The sequence below is a fragment of the Aulonocara sp. 'chitande type north' Nkhata Bay genome, linkage group LG16, assembly GCF_057382095.1.
Source record: "Aulonocara sp. 'chitande type north' Nkhata Bay isolate Kocher_YH1m ecotype deep benthic linkage group LG16, A_spYH_male_GT1.1, whole genome shotgun sequence".
In the NCBI taxonomy this organism is placed as follows: Eukaryota; Metazoa; Chordata; class Actinopteri; order Cichliformes; family Cichlidae; genus Aulonocara; species Aulonocara sp. 'chitande type north' Nkhata Bay.
Genome location: NC_141359.1, coordinates 36225805 through 36251520, shown reverse-complemented (window position 1 = coordinate 36251520; position 25716 = coordinate 36225805). Strand labels below are relative to the sequence as shown.

The 25716-nt window shown below is 40.5% G+C and overlaps 1 protein-coding gene across 4 annotated transcripts in view; it reads left to right on the top strand.

Annotated features, from left to right (window-relative positions):
- The window catches only part of col18a1a (collagen type XVIII alpha 1 chain a), a 75452-nt gene that overhangs the window by 16193 nt on the left and 33543 nt on the right, over nucleotides 1-25716 (top strand). For 2 of the 4 annotated variants that reach the window (XM_086266304.1, XM_086266302.1), the window contains exon 1: nucleotides 18721-19356. The exons of 1 other annotated variant lie outside the window; for it this stretch is intronic. In XM_086266304.1, the coding sequence (XP_086122430.1) occupies nucleotides 18834-19356 (523 nt within the window). In that variant the 5' untranslated portion in view covers nucleotides 18721-18833. Of the gene's footprint in view, nucleotides 1-18720; nucleotides 20353-25716 lie in introns of those variants that run through there. One more of the 4 variants, XM_086266301.1, reaches the window with a different exon arrangement.

Here is a 25716-nt window from a genome sequence, read left to right as displayed (position 1 = left end):
GCTCAGATCCTTCAATGTATGCAGCAGGCTGCTTTATGCGTTTTATCAGCCTCCTCAGGAGGCCCGAGTCTGTCTTCCCACTGCTATCCGACGCTTTAATTCATGCACTTAGGTCAGGTCCACACATGTGGAACAGAACTACTCACACCTCAATGCACCCTGATTCTGAAAAACACCTACATTTTGTATTCTTGAAGTATAACTTTGTTATGCATGCAGTGCCCAACACGTGTTTGCACCACTGTTTTCCAGTGTTTGATGGTTAACTCTTTGACTGAATGACATGCTGACACCAGCATGTGCAACACTCTTCATAATTGAGAACCTTTTTTATTGCATCACTTTAGGATTCATTACATGGGTGTCAGCTTTTATTTTTCTGGACGTTTACTTTCAATACACTACATTTAGATTCAAGTCGTTATGTGTCTGTGTCTTTGTTCAGCACTAACTTTGGTACTCAGTGGGATTGATGTTTGTTTAAAATATTTGATCTTTTGCTCTTGTGATCACTGACCCATTATTGTAAACACTGGTGACCATATTTGTATGAGATGTTGGAAAACAAGACTAAAGAAATTCAAAAATAAGAGCTGTGTGTGACTAGACTTGGACATAATGATTCTTTTTGTTTTTAACTGCAGAAATGTTCACAAGTAAGTGTCAACACAGGCTGCAGATGTTTTACAGGTTGTGTTTCCCTGTTTTAATAACTGCCCTGAGCTGATTTTCAGTTTGTACAGCTGAAACTCGGTTATTATTTTTACAGGTGTTTCACCGTTAATGTACTTTTCCTCTGTCGTGCCAACATTTCACAAATGCAGCAAGAAAAAAAGAAAGTTGAAAATATTCCAAGAAGTAGATGGCAATATTGACAGTCACTTTGTAAAGATAACAGGTGTAGAGGAAGGAAATACCGTAAGAACATGACTTGTTTAATAAAAATACACTTTTATTTTCTTGTAGCAGCTGAAAGGCTTTACTGTTGAGCCCGGGTTCACTGCGTCCTGTCGGATTGTTTGGTCTTGGATTGAAAGCGTGTAGCCTTCAAGTCTGTATCAGTGTCCCCCACACCCATCATGTTTTCCACCTGGACAAGGTAATAAAAGTTACCGTGGAGGAGACAGAAAGAGAGACAAGTAAAGAGAGCTTGCAGTCAGATGTAGTCAGACTGTGAAACTTGCGTACCCCACCCAGACTTTAAAAGGTAGTGTTGTATGTAGGTGACACAAACCTACAGACCTACAGACCTCTCTTACTTTGTGTTTTATTGATCTCAGACCCTGCCTTGTAACTTTTTGTTGACATTTGTTTGGTTTGGTTTTCCTGCCTTCCTTGAAGCATGTCATTAAAGTTTTAAAATAAAGTCAATAGTAAAAGCATGACTGGATGTAAAACTTGTTCTTTTCACTTTTATTTTATTTTTTTCAATTTTTGAACTCTTACAAAGAGAGAGGATATATAAACACACTTTCCATAGCTGTGTTTCACAGGCCTTGTTTGTATGCACTTTTTCTATTAAAAAATTCCATTGAATCTATTTGGTGCACCAGCATAGTAACACCTGTACAGGTTTCCTGACAGGTAAGATGTTGGAAGCAGCTTCTGTGACTGGTTTAAGTGGTAGGAGGATGTTTGATCTTAACCTTGCTTGCTGGCAATGTGACACTATCTACACATTATAACGCAAACTGTGGAGGAAGGTAGAAAATGTGTTAGGAGATAATGAGAAGGCGTCTTGATGCATGCTCAGTCATCCAGGTAAGTAAATCCCAAAAGGTTGATTCTGTTCATCTGGACGTAGCATTTTCAGTGGGAGAAGGTGCTAATGTTTTTTCAGGTATGAAGAATAATTGACACAGTTATGTGAAAGACTAAGTACATCCAGTGATACAAGAGCTTATAGAACCACCTTTTACTGCAATAACTAGAAGCTGTTTTCTGCACGACTTTATCAGTTCCTCACACCACCGTGGAGGAATTTGGTTGAACCTAAACCAAGCTTAAAGTCTCAGCTTGTCTGTCAGGTTGAAGTCTAGACTGTGACTCGGCAGCACATTGATTTTTATTTGTTCTTTTGGTAGATTTGCTGATGAGCTTGGCATCATTTTCAGGGAGAATGGCCTCCGATTTCACTCTTATAGTTCGTGGTCATCTAAATAACATGTAAGGTTCCCAAGACCTGTGGCTGAAAACTGAGCCGAAATCATTACCCCTCCACCACCGTGCTTTACAGCTGGCAGAGGTGTTTGTGCTGATACAGTGTTTGGTTTTTACTATGACCACACATCTGCACTTTGGTCTCATATGTCTAAAGGACATTGTTCCAGAAGTCTTGATGTTTGTTCAAATGGCTCTGTAGTGTTGTGGTTGACAGATAATGGGCAACCAGGAAACGGGCCTGATTTGATCCCAGGAGGAGGCACAGATACTCTGGGGTTTGCTTTAGGAAGGGCATCTGAGGTAAATATGTATGTAATGTAATATCCTTGTGAGTAGGAGAAGAGCTGAAAGTAGCTTTTCTATGTGGTTTGTTCAGATGCAAGTTTGCAAACCTTAGCTGTGCTGCCATGTTCTTTTTTTAGGGAGAAGGGGATTTCTCCTGGCAAGCCTTTCAAATAAGCAATGGTTCAGTTTTTTTCTAATTGTGCTGTCATGACCTTTACCATTTAACATGCTGAGTGAAGCCCGTAGAGTTTGAAATGTTGCTCTTGGGTATTTTTTGCAGTTTCTTTGAGCATTGCATCGTCTGACCCTGGGGATGAATTTGCTGGGAAAGTTGTGGCATTGTATTAAGACACAGCTGAATGCTTCAGACCGACAAATGAGTTGATGAACATCAGATATCACATCATAATTTTAAGTTTATCATATTTTTAAGTTCAGCTAATGAGTTTTGACATGTTTGTACTTGGAGAATTGAAATGAAATGGTGAGAAAGCTCTTAAAGTGCTGACAGTGTAGAAAAATTTCCACGTTCATCACTTTAGAGATGCATATGATCACTTCAGGTAGGATTTAGTGATATTCTGAATCACCTATAATTGAGACCACAGTAATTTCCCCATCTTCAAGTCCTCGCATGATGAAAATGATTATGCAGCCATCTGTAGCCATTCAGTGACATGACTAATGCAAAGCAACACCGGAGGAAATCCCTGTACGTCTGTTTAAAAGATTGAGGGTCATTGTAATACAAATTCAGCCATAACCTTTCCCTTTCTTTCTCTGTCCTCCTACACCCTCAGCTATACTTTTTTCCCCTAATGCGTCACAAAAGTGTTACGGGTATACAGTAAATCACATGTGGACTGAAAAACCTCTCCATCTTTTCCCCACGCCACATCCCTTTAGAAATCATTTAGACATGCACAACCAGAAACGCTGGATTTTTTGTGTGACTCCCCCGCTTGCAAATGTGGACCGTAGACAGAAGATTCATTATTTACAGCTTGCTTGTTGCTTTCTTAAAGGAAAAGGGAGGAATTCGCAAAGAGTAAAACTGCTTTCTTATAAGCTCATCTTATGCCTCGGGGGGGTAGTTTTTCACATTTGTGGGATGGGATGTTGTAAGATGTACCACTGTTTTTAAGACTGAAAGAAATAAAGTTATTGTAGGGACAAATCTCAGACAGCCGGACTGAGTCACACTGTCTTCATTCCAGGCAGCTGTAGGTGGTGGGGAGCTCCACCCTCTTTAACTGACCACAAAAAACATCAGCACCCAGGGCGATACTTTTGGTGACTGCCGTTCCTCTTTCAGCTTTTTGGTATTGCAAAGCCTGAAGCAACATGAGTGGAATGCCTTTTTATCCGTCTTTTGTCCCATTTTCTTGAACAGACACTCTTTTTGTTTTAATTGGTTAATTTAACTAGGATTGTTTTCACTTGAGGCTCTGGGGATGGGAGGATGTTTTGGGTTGTTAGTAAAGAATGAAAAGATGGACATTAATAAAAGAGTTTTGTTGGTAAGATGCGGCCTCCCCAGTTTGTTTCAGCCCAGCCTCCGATGCTTTATTTCTTTGATTAAAGTCAGAGTTGGACCATTTTTCATCCTGGAATATTTATGCAATGCTGACACAGCATCTAAACAGCTCTCTGCTCTCTTCGTATCAGATCTTTCAAGTATGCGCTGCCTGCCCTGATTGCAGTTAAAGGCGAACTCCAATTTTACAGGCTATTAGTCATGGTTAGTTTACATCAGTCTGTAAAAACATCATTAAATTTGAAAAAATAATCTCAATCATGTGAAATTTATAACGGGAAGCCTTCGTTCAGACGGTCTGAGAAATGCAGGGTTTATTTATTGAGACAAGCGGCTAAAAATTTTTAAATATGTTGTCGTAAAATGAGAAGACCGCCCTCATCTATGGTTTCTGTGGTCTAAGATATGATGCCGTATTCTGATGATGACTCAGCAGCATTTCCAAGTTTAATAGCACAGCCTTTACATGCCTGTGTCGTCTTGTCTTGCATGAAGGCTTTTCTTTGCTTACGGCAGATTATGTAGATGAAGTTCCAATGAGAACTCAAGCCCTGAGAATTTCCTCCTTTTTATCCCAGATTTCCCAACACAACATCGTCTTATGCACAGATCTGCTGAGCTAAGAGAGCAGTTCCCTGTGGATGGGCTGCTTTTTTATTTATTTATTTAATATCTAAAATGCTATTGAATATATATGGTGAAATAACAAGTTCATTGGAAGAAACTTTGGAAACTCTGACTCTAAACTCTGACATTCATTAAAAAAGGGGTTAATTTATAAATTTTTAGGTTTTCAACAAACCATTTGAAGGGACTTCATGCTTGGTTGGCTGAGTAAAGCTTCTGGAAATGACTCCCTTTCACTGGGAAAGTCACAGAAGAGTGCCCCTGTAACGGCCACCATCTCAGGACCTTTTGATGTTTGAACACATGCTTCGCTCATTATGGGATTAAGAGGCTGAGGAAATTGTGCAGTTGGCATTGTTGAAATCACTCAATGACTTGCAAAACTGCAAAAATATTCTGGGTTATATAGTTTCAAAAGTGAGCACACTTTTTGGTGGCATTGTTCCTGGAGTTATAGATATGGGACTATCTCCAGTGAAAATGCAAGAAGGTGTAAGGATAATGCTGATGTCTCTGTCCTCAGACCTGAAAGGATTGTGGCAAAAAAAACGCTTTGTCTAGCAGAGGCACAAATGTTTGTGAAGGTATAAACGTTTGCAAATCCTTCTTGCACGACAGTCGCCGGTGTATTGGCCGTGTGGTCAGAGAGACGTCTGGATTTCCCCTCCATCTGTTAGCAAGTTGGAGAAATTTCCGATCTACATCCGCTCACCCTGACTCATGCTCTTTCACGGCACACCAAAGTTTTTGTTTTTTTAAACTCAGTTTGGAATGAGTCAGTGAGTGGAAATAAACACTGTGTGAGGCTTTTTGAGAATAGATAACATCTTTAATGAATCCATGTAGGATGTAGGATCTGTGACACACGACATGGACTTTTAATTTAAACCTGTTCCAGTGGAGGAGAATTCAGTAAGGGTCTACATTAGGTAGCTTTGTGAATTACACAAAAGAGCTTTGCCTCCTGTGAGGTGAATATAACTAGCCACAAAAGATGCTTCAGATCTTCTGTGAATTCATGTCTCGGCATATCACCGTCTCAATCCGTTCCTGGCAAAATGACGACAGTTGGTTTGTGCTAAAGCCAAGTCTGCCAGCCTGTCTGCCGTGCCCGTTTGATTAGATGGGTGAGAAACTTTAAAGAATTCACTGTTAAACAGCCAAAGACTTCCATTGTGTAGATAGACGGCTAATTACCCGTATCTACAATCATCACAGAAGTTCAACGTGATGTGAAATCCCAGCTAAAAGAACAATAGCCACAATATTTCTGTGCAGTTTTCGTGTAAATTGCTCTTTTTAATGCTACATTGGACAAAGCGAGGCCAAACAAACACCAAAGTTCTTTTTTTTCTTCTCAAATCGATGGTTTGATCTTTCACCACGGCGCCGTTTTCCATCACGGGCGATAATTTACCTTTAAACAATCTGGCACTTCCAAAAAACCTGTTTTTACTTTAAAAACAACAACTTTGCCAAAACTTTTTTTTTTCCCCTTCACAAGTCTGACATAAACTGAAGGTTTTTCAAGATTTTTTTTTTCTTGTTTTTATGCGGTTCTCGCTTCAAAGATCAAAGTTTGCTTCTGCGCACCACTTCCCTGAGACGACACAAACTGACAGGGATTCTCGTAACTCACTGTCTTTGTGTGTGTTCTCATGTGGGGAGTAATAATAGTAAAGGCAACAATCACCCACGCACAAATAAATATGTACCAGGGCAAATCTCCAGAGGACAGTCACTTTGTATATGTTAGCACGGACATTTCACAAATGCAGCCTCTTTAAGAGAAGATGGAGAGGTCAGGGATTATTTCCATTTCCATTTCCCTGCAGTCACTTCAGATGCCTCTCAGAAGTATCAGGATAATTTGTTCTCTTCTGCCCATCCGGTTATGGATCCTAATCCCCAGAGTCAACACGGCCAATTCCAGACTTCCGATCTCCGCGCTGTTTCATCTTTGTGGGAAGCAAGAATGACAGCCTTGTCATCACCAGCTGGTCAAACCTCCCTTACATGCAGCTGATCAGGTAGCAAGCATTGGGGTCCCCTCCCCTCTCTGATTGGTGATGGGTTGGAATTCTTTTTCCGAGCTGTGGTCGAGACCAGTTCGCTGCTCAGTGCTGATGCATTTTTGTCTTTTGTCTTTTGACTTTTTCTTATGAGGTGATAAAATTTTGCCCAAAATTGGCCTCTTTCATGGCAGTCATATGCACAGAAAAGGAAATGTTCAGACTCGCTGTGGACAGAGTTGTTTGTTAGACAGTCACAAAAGGGAAGCAGCTGCTATGTGCAATCCATCTGCTCATCTCTCCACCTCCAGAGACACCACGACTGGTGTTTAGCAGTGGACTGTCTCTGGGGCGGGAATTAAAAATTTAAAGAAGAGGCACTAATCAGACTTCACACAGGTTGTATTTACAGCGTGTAGCTTCTGGCTGTGTGTGTGTGTGTGTGTGTGTGTGTGTGTGTGTGTGTGTGTGTGTGTGTGTGTGTGTGTGTGTGTGTGTGTGTGTGTGTGTGTGTGTGTGTGTGTGTGTGTGTGTGTGGGGACAGGAAGGATTTCAGGGACAGGTATTTAATACATAAATGGAATTTAAAGAAAAAAAAAGCCACAGTTATAGTTGAAGTGCATAGTCACAGTGTTTACCTGGTCAGTAGCTCTAGTAAGAAGTCTAAGGACTGTTTTGTTCCAGTTTATCAGAGGAGAATGCAACTTTCCTGATTTCCTTTTGACTCCTTGGGGATCTTTTTCCATCTATCTAAAAGGTTTTTGATTTCTGTTAGCGGCATTAGTCACAAGGTTCTGAATGGATTGCCATTAAAGTTTTACCTGAGGCAGGTCTTGGGCCAAACTTGCTAATCATTAACTTTTGAAGTCATCCTATAAGACTTCTTTACCATCATGAGGGCAAACATGGAAACTGCATGCTTTGTCAAATGCATATCCTATAGAAATAAGAAAACTGGGAGGAGACGCTGTCTTTATGAAGTCATGACAGTCTCCCAGAATATTCCAGTTCGGATCATGTGTAATGTAGAGGGAATTTTCAGCTCTGCTGAAGGTATGCATTCATGAAATGCTCTTGTTTTAACCTGTGGTGATGCCTCCTGCTGACCCATGAAGTACTGCTCAAATAGCTTCTTCTTCTTTTTTGCATAGTCTACAGATATCAAACTTCCCCTCCCCCACCAAAAATGCTATTGGGTAAAAGCCCAGTCATTCGTAAATATTTTTCTCATTTCTGCGCTCAAGTTTAGTACGGTAAATATGTAGCTTTACACAGTGAGACATTTTAAACCTGGTGACCCTCAAACCCTGCCCATGCCAGACAAGAAGTGTCTGGATTCCAGGTGTGGGAGAGTCCCTCTCCATTCTTTTCATGCCCACAAACCAGGTAAATGATTTGTCAGAGAAGGATGACCCTTCACTTCAAGTTCATGCAATGACTTGTTCTGCTGTAGATTTGAGGGGGAAAAAAGTGGGTGGGTGGGAGTGGGGAATTCATTTTAGGATATACAGTGGATTTATGATTTAGAGAAAAAAAGTTTTTAACTTTGTCGTTTTTTGCTTATAAATTGTAAATAAATAGATTTATTTAATAAATGCATAAATAAATATAAGTAAATTATTAACTTGAATTTTCTGTCATATAATTTCAGTCTCATTTACAGCCCAAAGCCTCGGACTGCTTTTTTTATACTCTCAGCTCTGTGATGTCATAGATGAGGGGCTATCCCTGATATGGTTATCTCAGGCACACACAGCAAAGAAAGCTTACCCACCCACTGTTTGTGAGGGGCAGCCAATCAGAAGAAGGCTTGGTTAATGTGAGGATGGCCTTAAAGGGAGAGGAGCTAAAATTAGATAAAGAATATTTTAACCTGTAGGTCATCCAGAGTTCCTCTGCTACAGTCAGGGAAGAAAATATGGTGTTGAAAATGACGTCATAGGTTCCCTGAAGTGAGAATTATAGCAACTATGAAGGAATGTGATGTTGAATAATGGTTAGAGGAAGCTATTCATCTAAAACTCCCACGTGCAGGGTGGCTCTTTCCTGAGGGTTACCGAAACTAAATATTTAGGGTCTGTTTCCCATGACGACCTGGATGGACTGTGTCATCCTGCTTGCCTTCAGCACCGGCTTCCTGTTTCATATGCGTGTGCTGTTAGGCCCCATAATTAACCCCTCACTGATTTGGTCTCCCTCTACTGGAGGACACGGCAGATGGCAGATGAAACGCTTCCCGGTGTATCTGAATTTTTCACACTGTGTAAAACAGGCTTTCTTTTTGGCAGGGATTCAAAAGTAATCGTATGAGCTTCAGTCGACACATTAAACTCGTCAATTCCCATCATGTAGGAACCAAAACATCTAAACACATGTTTGTGGGGTTTTTCTGGGCTGTCCCATCAACAGCCAAAGTGTGTTTGAGTGTTGTGCCGAAGGCTTGACTGACGCAAGATTGTAGCAGAAGGAAATAAAAACCTTGTAATTACTCTAGTAGCTCTTTGAGCATCGATTGAAATGTTGACTGTGGGAGAGATAATCGTTCCCCTTCTTTTCTGCTACTCAGATACACTTTTAGTAGCAGTTTTTTTTTTCTTCTTCAAACATGCATATTTTGACTTGAGTGGCTGTTGGCACTTGACAGGCCTCGTGTACGCTGTGTTTGGTTTTCCACAGGTGTGTTTTTGTTAGGCGAGCAGTAAAGTTTGCTTTTGGTCATTTGGTGAGGCCTGCAGCGGTAAGCATGCGGGGAACTAAATTTTACATGTCATTGTAAACATGTAACGTATGTTAGCACTCATTCATTTACACCTGTAGTTGTCAGCAGGAGAGGTGCATGACCGGGACGCATGTTGATCTCCTTATGAAAGACATTAAGTACAAAGTTGGCTGATGCTGTCTTGCTCGTGTTCATTAAAATTGCACTTGGATTACTTTTATTCCTTATGGATTTATAAAAAACTGAAGTGTGGAGGAGTGGAGGAATTTTTTAGCTTCTTAAGGGAAATCAGAAATGGTTTGAGAACCACTAAAGAAAAAAAAAACATGTTTTCATCTTTGAGGCATTAAAGCAGTGGTTCTTAACCTTGTTGGCGGTACCGAACCCCACCAGTTTCATATGCGCATTCACTGAACCCCTCTTTAGTGAAAAATAAAATATGATTTTTTTCAAATTCAAGACATAGATATGTTTTTTATTGGTGCACAAAATGAGCGTTGCATGTCACGGTGGAGGCTCTGCCGAACCCCTGAGACCGACTCACCGAACCCCTAGGGTTCGATCGAACCCAGGTTAAGAACCACTGCATTAAAGAAAGTTTCGTTTTAAATACACCTCAGTATTAACCTGTTTATAGTATAAACCTTAAGAAAGGATTAGTTTGAGGCAGGATCTCAGGCTTCTGTATTCCTCTCCAGAAAGTTGTGGCCCACTTTGTGGACAGTAGAGGGAGCTATTTCCCCATAGCTACACATCACCGCTGGGGGTGTGAGCTCACACCAACAATCAGATTTTCATTTGTAGCCAGCTGGTTCAAATTAGTAGGTCAGGAAAATAGCAGACATGCACATCCTAGCACCTTATAAACGCTGTGCTGACGTTCTGGTTCTCCCCTGCAAACATTCACAAACCGGCCACACAACTTGTAAATTTCAAACTCAGCCGAGCACACATTTAAATGAAGAACCCTTTCAGCTTATCTCCCCTCCACGTACTTCAGTCAGCCAGGTTTTCGTTTCAGGCAGAAGATTCAATTCTCTGTCTGTCATTAGTTGCGATAACGGCTGGCAGGCATGGTGTTGAAGGCCAATTACAGTTTAGACATTTCCGGATGCTCTGACTTGACAGTGTGCTAATTAGTGGAGTCATCGCAATTACAAGAGGCCTCGAAGTAGTCCCTTTGGAGCTGGAATTTTTTAAAGATCACCAGCAGGCAGCAGGCTCTGAGCTCTTTGGTAATTTCCTGCATTGCACCTCCTTTTAATTACTCTTATCATTTGCCTGAGTGATGATTGAGCAGAGTGGAGCTTAGAGTGGTGCTTGTTGGTCTTAGATCTTACTGGTTTAGTAGACTTGGGTTACAGAAACACTGTTTGTAGTTAACTCTCACAGTCACTGTAAAGAATTCGACTTGCTGGTGCATGAGTAGAGGTTCCCAAAACATACATGTGTCGTGGGGTTTGATTAAATCTCAAGAATAAACAAAGAACCAAACTCTTAATAGCCAACAGGGAATTTTATGGTACATATACTTGACATGTTCTCAGGGTTAAACCCATGTATGGAACAGTTATCCATCTTTGATCTGCCCTGGATTGATGCTAGTGTTTACTGAGAAAATGACATTTCTCTAATGCAATAATTATGGTAAAGCATGGGTGTCTGTCTTCTATCGCATATACGGTGCACGCCTTTACCTCCTTCCTATACTGTAACAGTTGTTTAGGCACCACAGGCTACATATTCCTCTGTGTTTGTGGAATGTGTCTCTTTCAGAGTGACAGCCAAGCTGTTTCTGCTTGTCTGAGCAGGACTGCGTGGATCCCTGCAGGGCTCTGTCTGCCTGTCTGTCTCTTTCTGCAGGATACTGGGTCGCTCAGTGCAAAGATGCACCCTTTAAAAAGAAAAGAAAGAAAAAAGCAGTAGGTCTTTTCTGCTGCTTTTCAGCACATAGATTACGCACAGCATCTGCAGGGATTTCATGGGGTTGTACCTCGCCATGTGATGAGCTCCTAAGTCTTCTTCCTCTCTTTGAAGATGGAATAAGTGACGAGTTAACAAAAACAATGTTGGAGCAACTAGTCAGTGATTTAAAAAAGAAAAGAAGCTTAAGATTAGAATAATAGAAATGGTAAACACCCCTGATTAGTCTTGGGTTTGGGCCTGTATTCAGTTAACCTGCATGTCTTGAAGGAGTAAATCTTTTAAAGGACAGGAACAAACTGATGGTTGGGGAAGCTGACTCTCGTAATGCTGCGGTCTCTTTATATCGGGCAGTGGCAGAGGATGACCATGTCCATTTTAAACGATGACTCCACCCCTTATATGGGGAATTTTAGCTTCTTCAATCTGGGTGAAGATTTGCAGTGAAACAAAGCATCACAGAAGTAGCTTCATCTGAATTGTCCATCTGACTAAACTATGGGAAACTATGCACATATCTTTTCCATTTATTCATTTTTTTAATGGGAAGCTATTTATTTATTGTAGTATTTTTAGCTTTTTTGTATTTTAGCCTGAGGGTTATGAAGTTGTGGTTTTAGTGAAGCCAGGAGCAATGCTTATTTTCTGCATCTGGTAGAATAGTTGCCCGCTCTATTAACAAACCTACCTAAACGCATCAGCAAAGGAACCTGAATCTAAACGTGGAAACGGGTGTGGGTTAATGCATGCTTTAGCTATCAGACATCACAGCTTACAGTTTGTGGCAGTGTCAGTGAAGAGCTAACAACACATTGTTAGCTTACATAATTATGGCTCCAGAAAATGCCTGGTTTCACAACAATACATGTGTTACTCATACTTGAACAGCAAAACATGAGCAGCACAGCCAACACCAGCTCATAAGTGAAGAGAATCTCTGACAGAGCAATCCATCAGTGTCTGGGCGCGAGTCTCAACTCAGTGTCTTTTCTTGGTATTTGTAGTACATCTGTTTGTTGTATTATATTATAATATTACTGGAATAACCGTTAATGTGAGCTACTCCTACTTATGGCTAATTCATCTGCAATTAGAAGACATAAGTCGTAAGAAACCTTCTTCATATTGAAATGAAACCCAATGTTATGTTTGCTTTTCATCAAGAGATTTTTGATGCTTGACTTTTTTGTTTCTTCCTCTTCATGTTGAACTTCACTGGTTATCTTTTCTGTTAATGGTCAACTTTTTAACCAATCAGCAATCAACCTAAGGATTACCACACTGTGCATTGCTTCACGTGTTGGCTGTATTTCCATAATCCCTCTCTTATTGTGCAACCAAACGTGCAGCCGTGAATTTGCCCCAATCCAGAAACACATCCATGAAGAGCGTGCATTACACGGACAAGATCCACCCGCATGTTTCTATTAACGGGTACTTTACATATGAATTTGAATGAGAAACCAACCACGAAATCGACCAGTCACATGTAGTAGAGCTATTGAGCCAATTGCCAACTTTAAATACTACCTCCATATTCCACTTCCTGATTCAAGTTCATTGGAGTGGAAGTTTCTATGTATTCTGTATGTTTAATTATTAATTTAAGACATTTTAACAGTTTCTAGTTTACAACAGTTCAGATGTTGCTACAGGAGGCATTTAACATGGTACCCTGCTCCTACAGGTCACTCCTGGACTGTGATAAGTGTCTGTGGGAAACAGGACTCTCTTCCCTCCTAATGTGATAGCTGTGACCTTCTGACCTCCATTCTTATTAGCCAACCCCCACCTCTCATTTCCTGGCTGTCTCTCTCACACACACACTGACATACATTCAGCGGTTGGAGATCCTGCAGATGTAAGAGGATGTGATTTGAATTAGGTTCTTTCATTCTGACTGAAAGCCAGAGCATAGTGGCAGTATAGGAACACTATCTACTATCTGTCCATCTACAGCTGATAACTTGAATTACAAGCCTATAGCACGCATGTCCTGAAACAAGTGCTTCCCAGGCCTAACCTTAGGCAGTGGATTACTCCACTTCACTGACGACTGATTGTGCTTTGAAACTGGGTAAAAATAGATCCTGCTTGCAGCTTTTTTCTGTTTTGGACTCAGCTGTTTACCACTGTGTTGAAACCTGTTGCTCAGGGTTACATGAGAGAGCTTTTCTGTTTGCAAACAGGGACTTGCAGCCTGCAGAGAGAGAGTGGAGGCATGGTGCTGAAGATTATCAGATGATAGTATAACAGGCGCTTCCTCGTGCTTTTAATTTCTCCAGTTGATTCATTTTCAGATGTACTGCTGCTCGACTGTGACATGCTGGACTGATGCCCTCGCAGCTGCAGCTCAGACACGGGTGTGGTGTGTGTTTCAGCCATATATTCACTATAGTTTGTATATGTTTTTGTCTGTTTTTGTCCAGCAGATGTATTTCAACCATATGTGGCTTCGTACTGGGGATGTTAGGATGTCCTAATTAGTGTGTGTCATTTAAAACTCCCAGCTCTCCCATTGCCGTGGAACGTAATGCTTGTATAACCACTAACACTGTGACTACACCATGACTCATAGCGAGAGGTTAACAACTCTCACATGCTGAAATAACATAGGTGCATATGGAGACAAGGATGTGTAAACGTGTGTGTGTGGTTGTTGCCAAAAGGCCCTTTAGCTGGACTGCCCACATGGTCTTGTGTTGTCACCCTGGATTGTGCCTGGTTGGGGGTTATTTTTTCCTTTAGGGTAATAGAGACTGCATAGAAAGTCGATGGTGGAACGCATACTTTTCTCCTCTGTCAATAGTCTAGGCTATTGTGTTTCTAACTGTTATTAAATTATTTATAAATGCTATATTTAGCACATCATACAAATTGTGAGTCTGCACATGAAATGCAATATCTGAATGACAGTCAGAGTGGCGTAAAATAACGATGCGAAGTGACGGATAATTGGCTGCCTTCGGCCTCTTCTGGATTATGTTCAGAAGCTTTTTGTTGGTGTTGTAATTAGTCGATCATTCACTTCCCATTGATGGTCTCAGTCTTCAGACGCGGTCCTGGTATTAGGTTTCATGCTTTTGTCTGTGCATTGTGAGGACAGACACAGGGGAGGCCTGGAATTTCTCCTCCTTAAACATCTGAGGAGTTTAAAGATCAGGCATCACAGAAATGCAAAAGAAAAAGGCCTACCACCAAGCAGGATCTTCATAATCCTATAATGCATAGCCGATGTACCTTCATTACCTGTGGAGGACCCGAGACTTCTACCTCATGGTCTTCCTAAGCACCACCTTTTGTTTCACATTCTTCATTCATAATTTCCCCTGGCAAGTGTAGTTCAGATTTTTAGCCATCATTTTAGGTAATAATTTCAGCTAACAGTTAAATTGTTATTGATGCTTTTTTTTTTTAATTTAAAAAAATAACATTTTGCTATAAAAATCAATTGCTATCTCAACAATAAGCTAATCAACTGTTTCTTTATTTTTTATTTCAACCTTTTTTAACATTATTTGGACATTTTATTCCTTCATGCATTCATACCAGCTGCTATTTTGTAATCCATATGCATTCGTTTTAGTTAACTAGTAACTGCTCAGCTCAGACTGGTTTAAGTCCCTTGTTTGTTCATTTATGAATAATTAGCTAATATTTCCATTACATGCATGGGTAGTGCAGAAGTGCTCCCCTGGGTACCTCTGTTTAGATTCTTTTCTGGATGGATCCAGATACAGCGTTTAGGGCCAAACCATAACAGTAAAAACTGATAGATTTATAATCTGAGTCCACATAACTGTTAATTAAAAACAAAAACATATTTTAGTATTGAGAAATGTGCATCGTTTTAATTTCTTGTCTTGCTAGGATATCCACTGTTCCGTTAATGTGTTTTTGTTAATGGGTGAACTGGTCCTTTGAACAAGTAGGAATCCCTGCTGAGATTATAACCCTCTGTTAGTGTGCAGGCGACCAGCACGTGACCTTAGTTAAAGGGCGGCTCTTATAGAAGACATGGTTCAACTACACATAAGCAATTTTGTCAAAAGCACCTGTTCCTTTTAAATGTATAAAAACAGGTTGTTTAACGTGCACGCCTATTCTTGGCACATTCTAGTGCACCTTAAAGGCTTTGCTGTTTAAATGTAGGGCTGATGCATTCAATGAAAAGACTTTAACTAGTCTTGCAGTAATTTTCTAGCTTCCAGCTGTGTTGTCTTCTTCTTTTATGGTTTGTACACATATTAAGGACACACATTACTTTTCACATTTTCACATGTTCATGATATGGAGATTGCCTTAGTCTAAAAGACTGATGAATGTCCTGCATTTTTTAATAAATAAACTAATCATTTTCTAGTTGTAGTGACAATCTTGACAGGGGGGGATGCATTACACGTTGGACATGCTTCACTGTCTGGCAAGTTCTAATGAAAATTTTAAATTGCGTGTCTTTGACTCACACGTGAATATACCCCCGGGGTAATTCATTGTCATCTTTAGAAAAATAACACTCCTGGTGATTCATTTTCTTTCACGCAGTTTCTTCTTTTTGTCTGGATTTAGAACGTCACGGAGGTTTGCTATCTGAGTTAGTAAAGGAAACATGAAGGGCTTAGTTAAAAGAGCAAATCTTGCTGATGGGACTCCCCACAGTCTGTGGATCGTGCAGAACAGCTAGGTTTTTGTTCATGTAAAGGATGGATGGATTAGGCAGGGAATGTACCACATGATGTTTCTATTCTGCTGAGATCAGGTGAAATTTAACTTGAACTTTTCTGGGGGGAAAACAGCAAAACCTCTGTAAAGTCTAAGCTACACCATAATGAAATGCACAACCAAATGCCTGACAGAGGATTTCACAAGCTTTAGGCTAATCATTATCCATCACAAGACTCGAGTCTGTTATCCTAAAGTTTATTACCCAAGTCGCTACCACAAACTTTGGGTTTGTTTCGGTCTGCAAGACAAAGATTATCGAGCTTGTCTGACCAGTGCTCCAGACTTTCAGTTCTTTCTCAAACATTTTGTGATGGACTATGTTGCACAGCAATGCTTAAAACTCAACTTCTCAGCCCTTCTGGAACTCTCTCGCTGAGCCTGGGATCTCAGAACTCAGTTATCTTTTTATAAAGTAGATAAAATCTCATTTTTTTTAAAACTTGCTTTAGAGTATTCTTTTGTCTTTCTGTCTTGTTGTGTGCTTTATTACTTACTCTTGGGAGTTATTTCCCCCAAGAGATATTATTACAATGACTTATTTAGTCAGAAGCAAACTTCTTATCATATGATTAAAGATAACAGTTTCCTTTCATCAGGATGGAGAGCGTGAAAAAGCTTGGCCTTGTGTGAAATGAGCCATACTTTCCTTCATAGGGTAACCAGTTAACAGAGCTAACCATCTTCTGCAGTTTTTATGAACTCTTTTGCATTAAATGTGTGTTGTTGAAGACTGCATTGCTCTCCTGGCGACACCCTACCAGGGCTCCAGGCTGTGGCGGTGTGAGTGTCATCATTTCACATGGTTGCATTTGTGCAAGTGCATGATGATCATTAGTCTGTTTCGGTGCGCTGCTGGCACAGCCAGCTACCGTCACTGTGGTGGAAAGTAGTACTTTATCTCTTTTTCATGTGCTTAGCAGGTGATGATGAAAGAGTGAAACACTCCATTTAAGCTGTTGTAGTGTTTTAAAGATGAAGCAGTCTGGAGCTGATTACTGTTTGCCAATGAAAGGTCCCGGCTCAGACACTTATGATGAAAGGAAGTGCAGGTGAAGGGAGGAAGAAGTGGAAATGTGAGAAAGTGCAGAACAGAAAATGTATATCAAATTCTATTAACCATATTCGTGAATGATGCCCATTAATAAACTTTTGGGACAGGAAATTTTACTGGTTCCCAGAAAAGTGGGTTCCAGCCTGAGCTCCAGCTCTAATGAAAGAGCGGTGCTGAAATGGATAAATGTTCTTCTTCAAGTAATCAGTTCTGAGAAATAAATCCCTGTTGATGCCAAAGTTTGTGTAACCTTTTGCTTTTTTTTTTTTTTTTTTTTTTTTATTCCTGGATTTTGTCTTTAGCACTCCCTTAAAATTTTAATTTTAAAGTCCACCAAAGGTTAGGGTTGTGTAATGTTTACACTTGATCTACACATTGTCATTTAGTACTGCACCACACCAGCTACACATAAGTAGAGCGAAAATTGAGTTTTATAGTTATAGTTGAAATTGCTAAATGATAAAATCAGATAATGATAGAAATGTTTGATTTGAGTTTTGCTGCCTCACGTATCAGCCACATTGATCACGAGGCGGATTTTGTTCTTTTGTAGCACCAGTGTTACCAGTGAAAAAGTTAGTGTAGGCCCCAGTTTCTATAGTCCAGACACACATAATCCTGCAGGCAGGGGTCAGTTGCATCGTTAGTGACCCCAGGCCGAGAGAGAGTGTTACAGGGTAAAGTTGTCAAGCTTGTGTCAAGACATTTCCCTATATCCATGTGGGAGCTTTATGGAGATGACCTTCTGAGTTCCCTTCTATCAGCAACTGAAGCTGCAAGCAAATGCCAACGTATAAGAAAGACACTTACGCGAACCTCCTGTTCCTTTTATCGCTAAGATCCCATTAGCAGTCGTCGAGGGTCTCTGTCAGCCAGCCCCACGGCGATATGAGAAACCAGTCTGGACAAGAAAGCGAGGCTTGGATTACTGTGTACCCACAGAGCACTGAAAACAGGCGTGTAAACTAGACTGAACAATAAAGGGCACCCTGTAGACAAGGGACAACTAATGCACAGACAATGGGTTATGTTGGAGCGCTTAAGCTTGTGAAAGAAAATGGGACCAAGAATTTGCATTAAGAGATGATATTGATGATCAAAAAATGGACATTTCTCTTTCTTTACATGAGTCTTGACTGTCATTTGGAGATATTCCATACAAAAATACGATTACGCCAATAAATGACTGTTGTTAGATTATATTTAAATATAACCACACCGCAATGGCAACTTCTTTTCAGTAATTGGTGGCAATGGACCAAGACTAATTCAGTCTTTGAGGGATCTCAGCACCGCTCCTTGTGCTTCAAGCTTGTAACAGTATATAATTGAATCTTTTTGTTGGAATGTGACCACAGTTTACATTTTTTTGTAAGTCTGTGGTTTTCATATTATCGTAGATTAACAAAGCAAACAAATCAAGGGCAAATTGCTCCTGTCTGTAAAACACTAGAAAGCATCAGTATTGTGCTGTGAAAAGAAAGGCTGCTGTAATTTCAAGGTATCAGTCAGCGGGAGAGCTCGCTTTTCATTGCTCTGACAAAGGGGGAAGGAGGAGTTAGGGGAATAAATATTGCCAGAGCAGCCAATACGGAGACCACCTCCTCCTCCTGCTTTCCCTCTCTGCACTCTTTTGAATGGGGCACTCCTCTTCAGTTCTCCTCTCTGTTTAGTGAAGTGTGTGTAGAGACAGAGCTGAAGGAAAAGTGTGTGTGGAGTGACTGTGTGGACATGTCATAGTTCACTCTGTGAGTCTAATCGAGCCGGTGGACGTGGTTAAGACTTGACATTATGGTTATGATGAGGATCCAGTTTGGACTTATGATTTTGTTGGCTCAGTGGGTAGTCCACTCTGATGCCTGGCTGTGGTCCTGGACTGATACGGCAACTTCAGCCCCAGCGGTAGACCCCGAGGGATCTGGCAGTCCAGCAGGTAGTGGAGAACCGCCGTCAGAAACTATTGCGAAAATTGGAGAAGAGATCATTGATGAAGGACATCAGATGGAAAAAGCTGTGCAGACCTTGGATCAGACTCCTGAGGCTCTTAAACTGAACACTGTAGTGTCAACAACAGAACCAGAGAATGAACATGAGTCAGAAAACTTTGCTACAGGGATGTCATCACACACAAGTAAACCTGGTAATGCCACATCTTCACCAATAAGTTCTGAAGGATCTGAAAACTCAACCTTTACAGGAAATGTAACAAGACTCAGATCTGACTTTGGATCTGAATCTGCATCAGACAATGGGTCTGCAACAGGAACTGAAACTAGCTGGCGATCAAGATTTGGAACCCACAAGGCTCAAAAAGGTGCAGTAACGAACACCACTCGTAGTGAGTTAGATGGTAGAGTTAGTGGAGATGAGGACCACAGTCTTGGCAGCACAAAATCAGGGCAAAGTCTCGAGTCCCCCAACAACACGAGAGGAAATGGAAACAGTAGTTCTAGTTCGAATGCTATTGACTTCAAATTAACAATATATTCACATGAAAGCCAAGAAGATTTATTAACCCCAACTGTAAGCTACAACTCCCTAACGACTATTGAGGTATCTAAGGATCATCAACAAGTGAAAGTTACTCATTTACTAAGTGGTAAATTTATGGCTAACCAGAAACTTGTATCTAACCAAGCATTACAGAGTAGCAAAGCTCCACTTGCCAGCCAGGTACTTTCTACAACTAAATCCCCCCAAATCTCTAAAAGACAACCACAAATAGATAGCAAGAGCCCAGACACGACCTTAAGATCTATAGATTTCCAACCCAATAAATCACTGATAATAAGCCAGAAAACTGGTCACATCCCAGATGCTACTCAGTCAACAATAAGTGGGAAAAAACTGAACCAAGCAATCTTGTTCAGCCAGACAGTTGTAGTTAGTGAGCCAACAACTATAAAACAACCAGAAGTAGGTAGGCCAGCACTGGATGCTGAATCCCCACAATGCTTGTTGCTAGACACCGCTCTTCCTTTCTGCTCCTCCATGGCTGGGCAATGGTTTGTCGTGCCCAATTACTTCAACCAGAGCAGTGTGGAGGAAATCCAAGCACTCCTCAATGAGTGGGCTTGGCTGTTGAATTCTCAATGCCATCATAGCGTGGAGTGGTTTTTCTGCCTCCTTTTGGTACCAAAGTGTGGCTCTTTGGCCCCGCTGCCTGTGTTACCTTGCCAGAGTTTCTGCGAAGTCTTGCGGGACAGTTGCTGGACGCTCCTGGATGAGGGACGCCTCCCTGTGGAGTGCCACACTCTACCTGATGAGGAGGAGGATGGGTATCAGTGCTTGTCAGTTAGTAACCAGAAAGGTAATTACTGGCTCAAATGAATCTTGTTTTGGGATTCATTTTGAACCAGTTTTGAACCCCCCCCCCCCCCCCCCCCCCCCCCCCCAGTCCGTCTGGTATTTTTCACACTATGAAATACCCTCTCAATTAATCAAGATTTGTCCCTGTCAGCACCGAATGAGATGTATTAATTAATTATTTCCCATCCCAAAAGAGCATGCATACTTATTTTTAACTTGAAGTCTAACAAGCATGATGCCAGTACTTTGTTTAACCTGCTGCATGTATATGTGCTGTGTACTGTATGTGACTTACCTTGTGAAGGTCATAGTATACCAGCACCCCCCTACACACACACACACACACGCACACACACACACGCATGTATTTCCTTTTTGAGTAATTATATTCAAAGGGTAATACTTTGCTCAGATGATAATTATTTGCTTTATTACAGTAATGTTATATGTAATTATATACTCAGTCTTGCCAGATGAAATAATTTCAATTCAAACAACCTTTCCAGTTTAACTACAAAGCTCTTAAAGCCAGACTGTAACACAAGAAAACACAAGTTTGCGAAAAGATTATTTTGGCTTTGCAATTATCTGGCATAAAATACAAATGTAATTATTTATATAATTTTCTTGTTTGGTTTTTTTTTTTGCATTGCATTGCAAGACTAAAGAAATTGTAGATGCCTCTAATGAATGCATCTGAAACTGCAGAAGGCAATCTTCTCTGATATGTGCATGAAATGTATAACTTCAGCATATCTCTTTTGACAGTGAGTGGTTTGCAGGCTTGATGTGCGTTTGTCTGTTTAGGAATGGACACAGTAGCTTGGCATGCATGGGAAGCACTCATATTTGCATCAGTGCTTTTTAGATATGTGTTAATTTTTAGAACAAAATATTTCTCACAGCTGGACTAGGATGACATATTTCAACAGGTAAAGAATTTAAAGGTGGAAATAAAAAGAAATTAAAAGCAGCTGTTTCTCTCCTGCTGTGGTTGCACAGTTTAAAAAGGTGCTTTATAATCAATATTTTATAACAAATGATAGGATGGTTCTGTCACTCAGAAGTGTTAAGGTGTAAATTTCCAAAATAAACTAGTAGTTACAAATTGCTGATAAATATTTAAAGATTATAAGGACCAGTGTGCACTCAGCTGTCCTCTCAAAGACTGATATGTGCAGCACATGCCCCTAGTGACCATGAAATGCTGGAAAAAATGACTCATCTGTTTATTGCCAGTGGGCACCGATTCATGAGAGAAGTCTAACTCTGTTTTAGATGATCTTTTTCTAGAAAATCTTTTTTTAAGCCTGTTCCCTGATGCTGCACTTCTGCCCTGTCTCCCAACACTCTCCGTTTGTATCTCTGGGAGTTCAAGATTATGTCTTTTTACAGCTTCAGTATCTCTGTGGCAGCTTGTTCCACTGACAGACATGAGTGAACAAGATGTTTCTGGTTCCTGGACTAAGTGACACACGTGAGCCTAAATAAATTTGAACTGTTTTACTTTTGGTTTATTGGCAAATGAAGTCATGGAGGATTAGGGTACCTTTACTGGTCGTCAAACTTAAAACATTATTCTGCCACAACCGCATGCACGTTTTTTTTGTGGGTTTTTTTGTGTTTTTTTTTTTTTTTTAAATGTTGTAGACACAGTAATGCGGAAAATGCAGACAGGCCTGCAACACACTGGAAGGATCAATCGTGTTGCCTTCTTTATATCCTGAGGGCAGGTTTTGTTGCAACTCTAGAAGATAGTTCATCACCCAAGCATGCACGTTGCTTGTGAAAGTTGCCTCAAGGTATAACCGGAGTGCTCTCAGTTACTCTAAATCTTTCTGGGATAGATTGAAATCCACTGCAGTCAACACCATCTGGTATGACTCAAACAACAATCCACTGAAGCACATGGCTTGGTTAGAGTGATGGCTGAATAGATGTGATGAAAAGCATTGCTCTGCTGTAGAGTTACTACTGCACCTATAAAGTCTCCTCAGCCCCAAGTACTAAGGATATCTAATAAACTTTAAATTCTACTGTATGCTGCCTGTAAACAACTGCCTACTGATTTTATATTCTTCCTAATAACTAAATATGTCTCTTCCTGTTTCTCACTGCAGCAACCTCTGCTCACGCTTAAGGTTACACATACTGTAGATGGCCAAGAAAATATTTTAAAGCCAAAAGTGCTTTATTTCTCAGTTTATTTGCCCAGTATCTTTCTCTAAGACTGTGCCCACCCGCTTACAAGCCTTTCAGCTTCTAAACAGAGCCCTTACATGTAGTATCTGAAAAGCCTCAACCCCACTTTACTATTTCAAGTTTGGGAGGAGGGCAGTCATACTCTCTATTTTGTCTTTGACCTTAAACCAGCACACTCCTACGTCATGCAAATATAACTTGTAATGCAAATGTTTCATGACATGCTGCCATCTTGGTCAGTTGATATTTTGGGTGAATTGAAGACAGACCCACTGGCATGGGTTGAAAAATACAAAGGAACAGTTTATACACTAAAATTACTGGCTGCAGTGTTGATGCATCCAAGCGGGAGATTCATGTGGGGAGTTTGTTTGAGGGTGGTGGGAAGGGAGATTGTTTTGCTTTTTGGCCTTTTTAGTGATGATTTGCATGGTTGTCTCTTCCCAGCTTGAAAGACGAGCAGTCAACCATGTCAGGCTCTGGAGGTCAAGCTTAGTTAATATTTAATATTAAACCATATTAATTTATAGCAGATTGGAGTTTTTATTGGAAATTACAAGCTATATGGGCTGTGCTGACAGACCTACATGTTACTTTTTTTTAATGCTACTTAAATGTCTGTGAACATTTTAGCTTATGTTTTTTAGCTAGTGTACTTTCTTTGGTGTTCTGTATGTTTTTTTAACACCATGGTTCTACTGAGCTGAGACTGATGTTTTATCTTATGACAAGAGGAAGGCCCAAAGCTGGCTGCAGTCCTTCACTACACTGCTTGCCAGGGAATCCTTTTGACTTGGCTCTCAGGAGGGTGCCAATTATGGGCACAGTGTGGTCTGACTTCTTTGCTGGCAGAAACCCGTTGCCCCCTCTGGTTTGTGTTGCAGAAGTACAAAATGAGAATGAGGCTGTGTTGCAAAAACAGAAAAGAACAAAAGCACCGGGATGTTTTAAGCTGGTTAAGTTCTTAAAGTTTTTAATGGTTTACCAGAGTGATGTAATTATTAAATTCTGGTACTGGTAACCATTTAGATCCTAATCACGCCATATTTGAACATTTAGCTAATTCAATATTATATCCATAAATGTCTTTTCTTCTGATGGGCTCATATGTCATAGTCAAGAAGGCCAATACGTTGGCTTAAACTGTCCCATCAACATCAAGCTGACACGGACATGGATACAGATGTTCAGCTGTTATATCCTGTGCATGTTTGAGGTGCTGTCTCTACCATTTGTATAGACGCATTTGCATTTTTTCTTTCTGTAGTTAAAAACACATCTGTGAACACAGCAGCATGGGGCAAGGGGGTGTATTGCCTAAAAAAATGTTACTTCACAGGTAGAGAACTGAGCTCTTTTCCAAAGAGTGAATTTCACAGCTGGCGGTAGACTCGTGCTCCTTTTTGTGGTTTAAGAATTACAGTTTAGTCTTCAGGTTGAGTCAGGATAAAATCTCCTTCCTGGACTGTGATGTGGGTTTGTTCTGAGCATTCGATTTAAAAAACAAAAAGTGGACTGCAGAACGGAAAGAACTTTATTATTTATTTATCTAAAAAAATCAGTGTTTAGTTTTTATTTCTTAAAACTACATTTTTTTTCTATATTCATGTAACTTAAGACTTTTTTCAAAGTTCTCAGAGTATCACACATCCTTGACAAGAAGAAGATTAAAACAAATATTATACTGTTTTAAGCAACAGTGTAGCTTTATATTAAACTTCCACTAATCATGTGATCATGTGAGCACAATGAATTTGCTTTACTTTAAATTGTCTGAGAATTGCTTCACATATATGATTCATGCTGCAGATGCACAAGGATTATGGTGAAAAAAAAATCATGGGACTGTAATTTCAGCTTTCAGAGATGAACTCTGACCCTCCAAACACAGGGTCAGACCGTTGCCCTCGTCTCAGCAGGCCTCAAGGGATGTTTTAAATGCTGATAGATTTTGTTGGGAAAAGCCGCACAGTTTCTCACTGTCCAGATGTTTGAATGTTTTCCTATGGTTTATACAGGATCTTGTGCTCTCCAAAGCTGTGCGTACAGCTGACAGTGTATATACAGCTTTATCAACAGGGTACCACAAAGTCTGCTACACCGTCTTGAAATGTGAAGAAATGAAAAGGAGTCAGTAAGCGGTCTTCCTGACAAGACAAACTAGCACCGTAAACCCTGCAGTGCTCCATTCATCACAGATCTTTTCTATTCCCAACTGACCTTGAAGCTGTCAGCGTTTAACAAAAGCTATTTAAGAAAACCTGAATTGAGATTGCACTTAAAATGCTAATGGTGACCTCTCTGAGGCCCCCTACAACTTTTGATGTCTGAGATGGAATGGCTGGTTGGCTCTTTGCTGACAATGCAGACACACTAAACCAGATTCAGTAAAAGCATTCCTCCGAAATCCTAAAGCAGGTCAAACCTTTCAATCAGCTTTAGATCTGAAGATGACATTTTAAGTCTCAAAATGGCATTAAGCACAGTTGCATCACAGTTGCATCAGGCTGTAAATGGAGATACCTTTTTTGGTCAATTCTAAGCATGGCTCAAAACAGTGCACATCTGGTCGGTGTAGCTCATTGCTAATAGGTGAGATGTTTTGCTAATTAGGGGTTTGGAAAGCTCGAGTCCGTGCATCCGTGTTCCAACAGCATGTCGGCTTTTTATTTGTTGAAGGAATCAAAATCAGATGCTTGAAATCCAGGTGAAAGAGAAATTGCGAGGAGTAGACGGTGAGGTCATATCCTCAGTTTGCACTGCAGAGAATTGCTGCATGCTGAAGGACAACCAGGATCTGTGTACGCATTCCACCTTATTACAGACCTTTCATTTTAATTTGCACACAAATCAAATCATTCTCTCCACTTTGCTTGCAGAAAAAATACATTGCATGTTCAGTTATGCACTGTAGCTGCATTAAAACTTCAACTTCCAACTGCTTCAGCCCCCAAAGCAGAAGGATTTACAATTCCCCAAATGATGAATTTCCCCTTTGAATTATTACAAGGTTTTTACCTTTTTTAAAACCTCCTTTGGCCGATTATGCACAAGACAGCGAGCCAGGATCAGACATGTCAGCACATGCCCACTGAAGGGACCCTCAAGGTGCCTCATTCTGATTTTATCAGAGTAAACATCTGGTCAGCCGGGTGCAAACCAC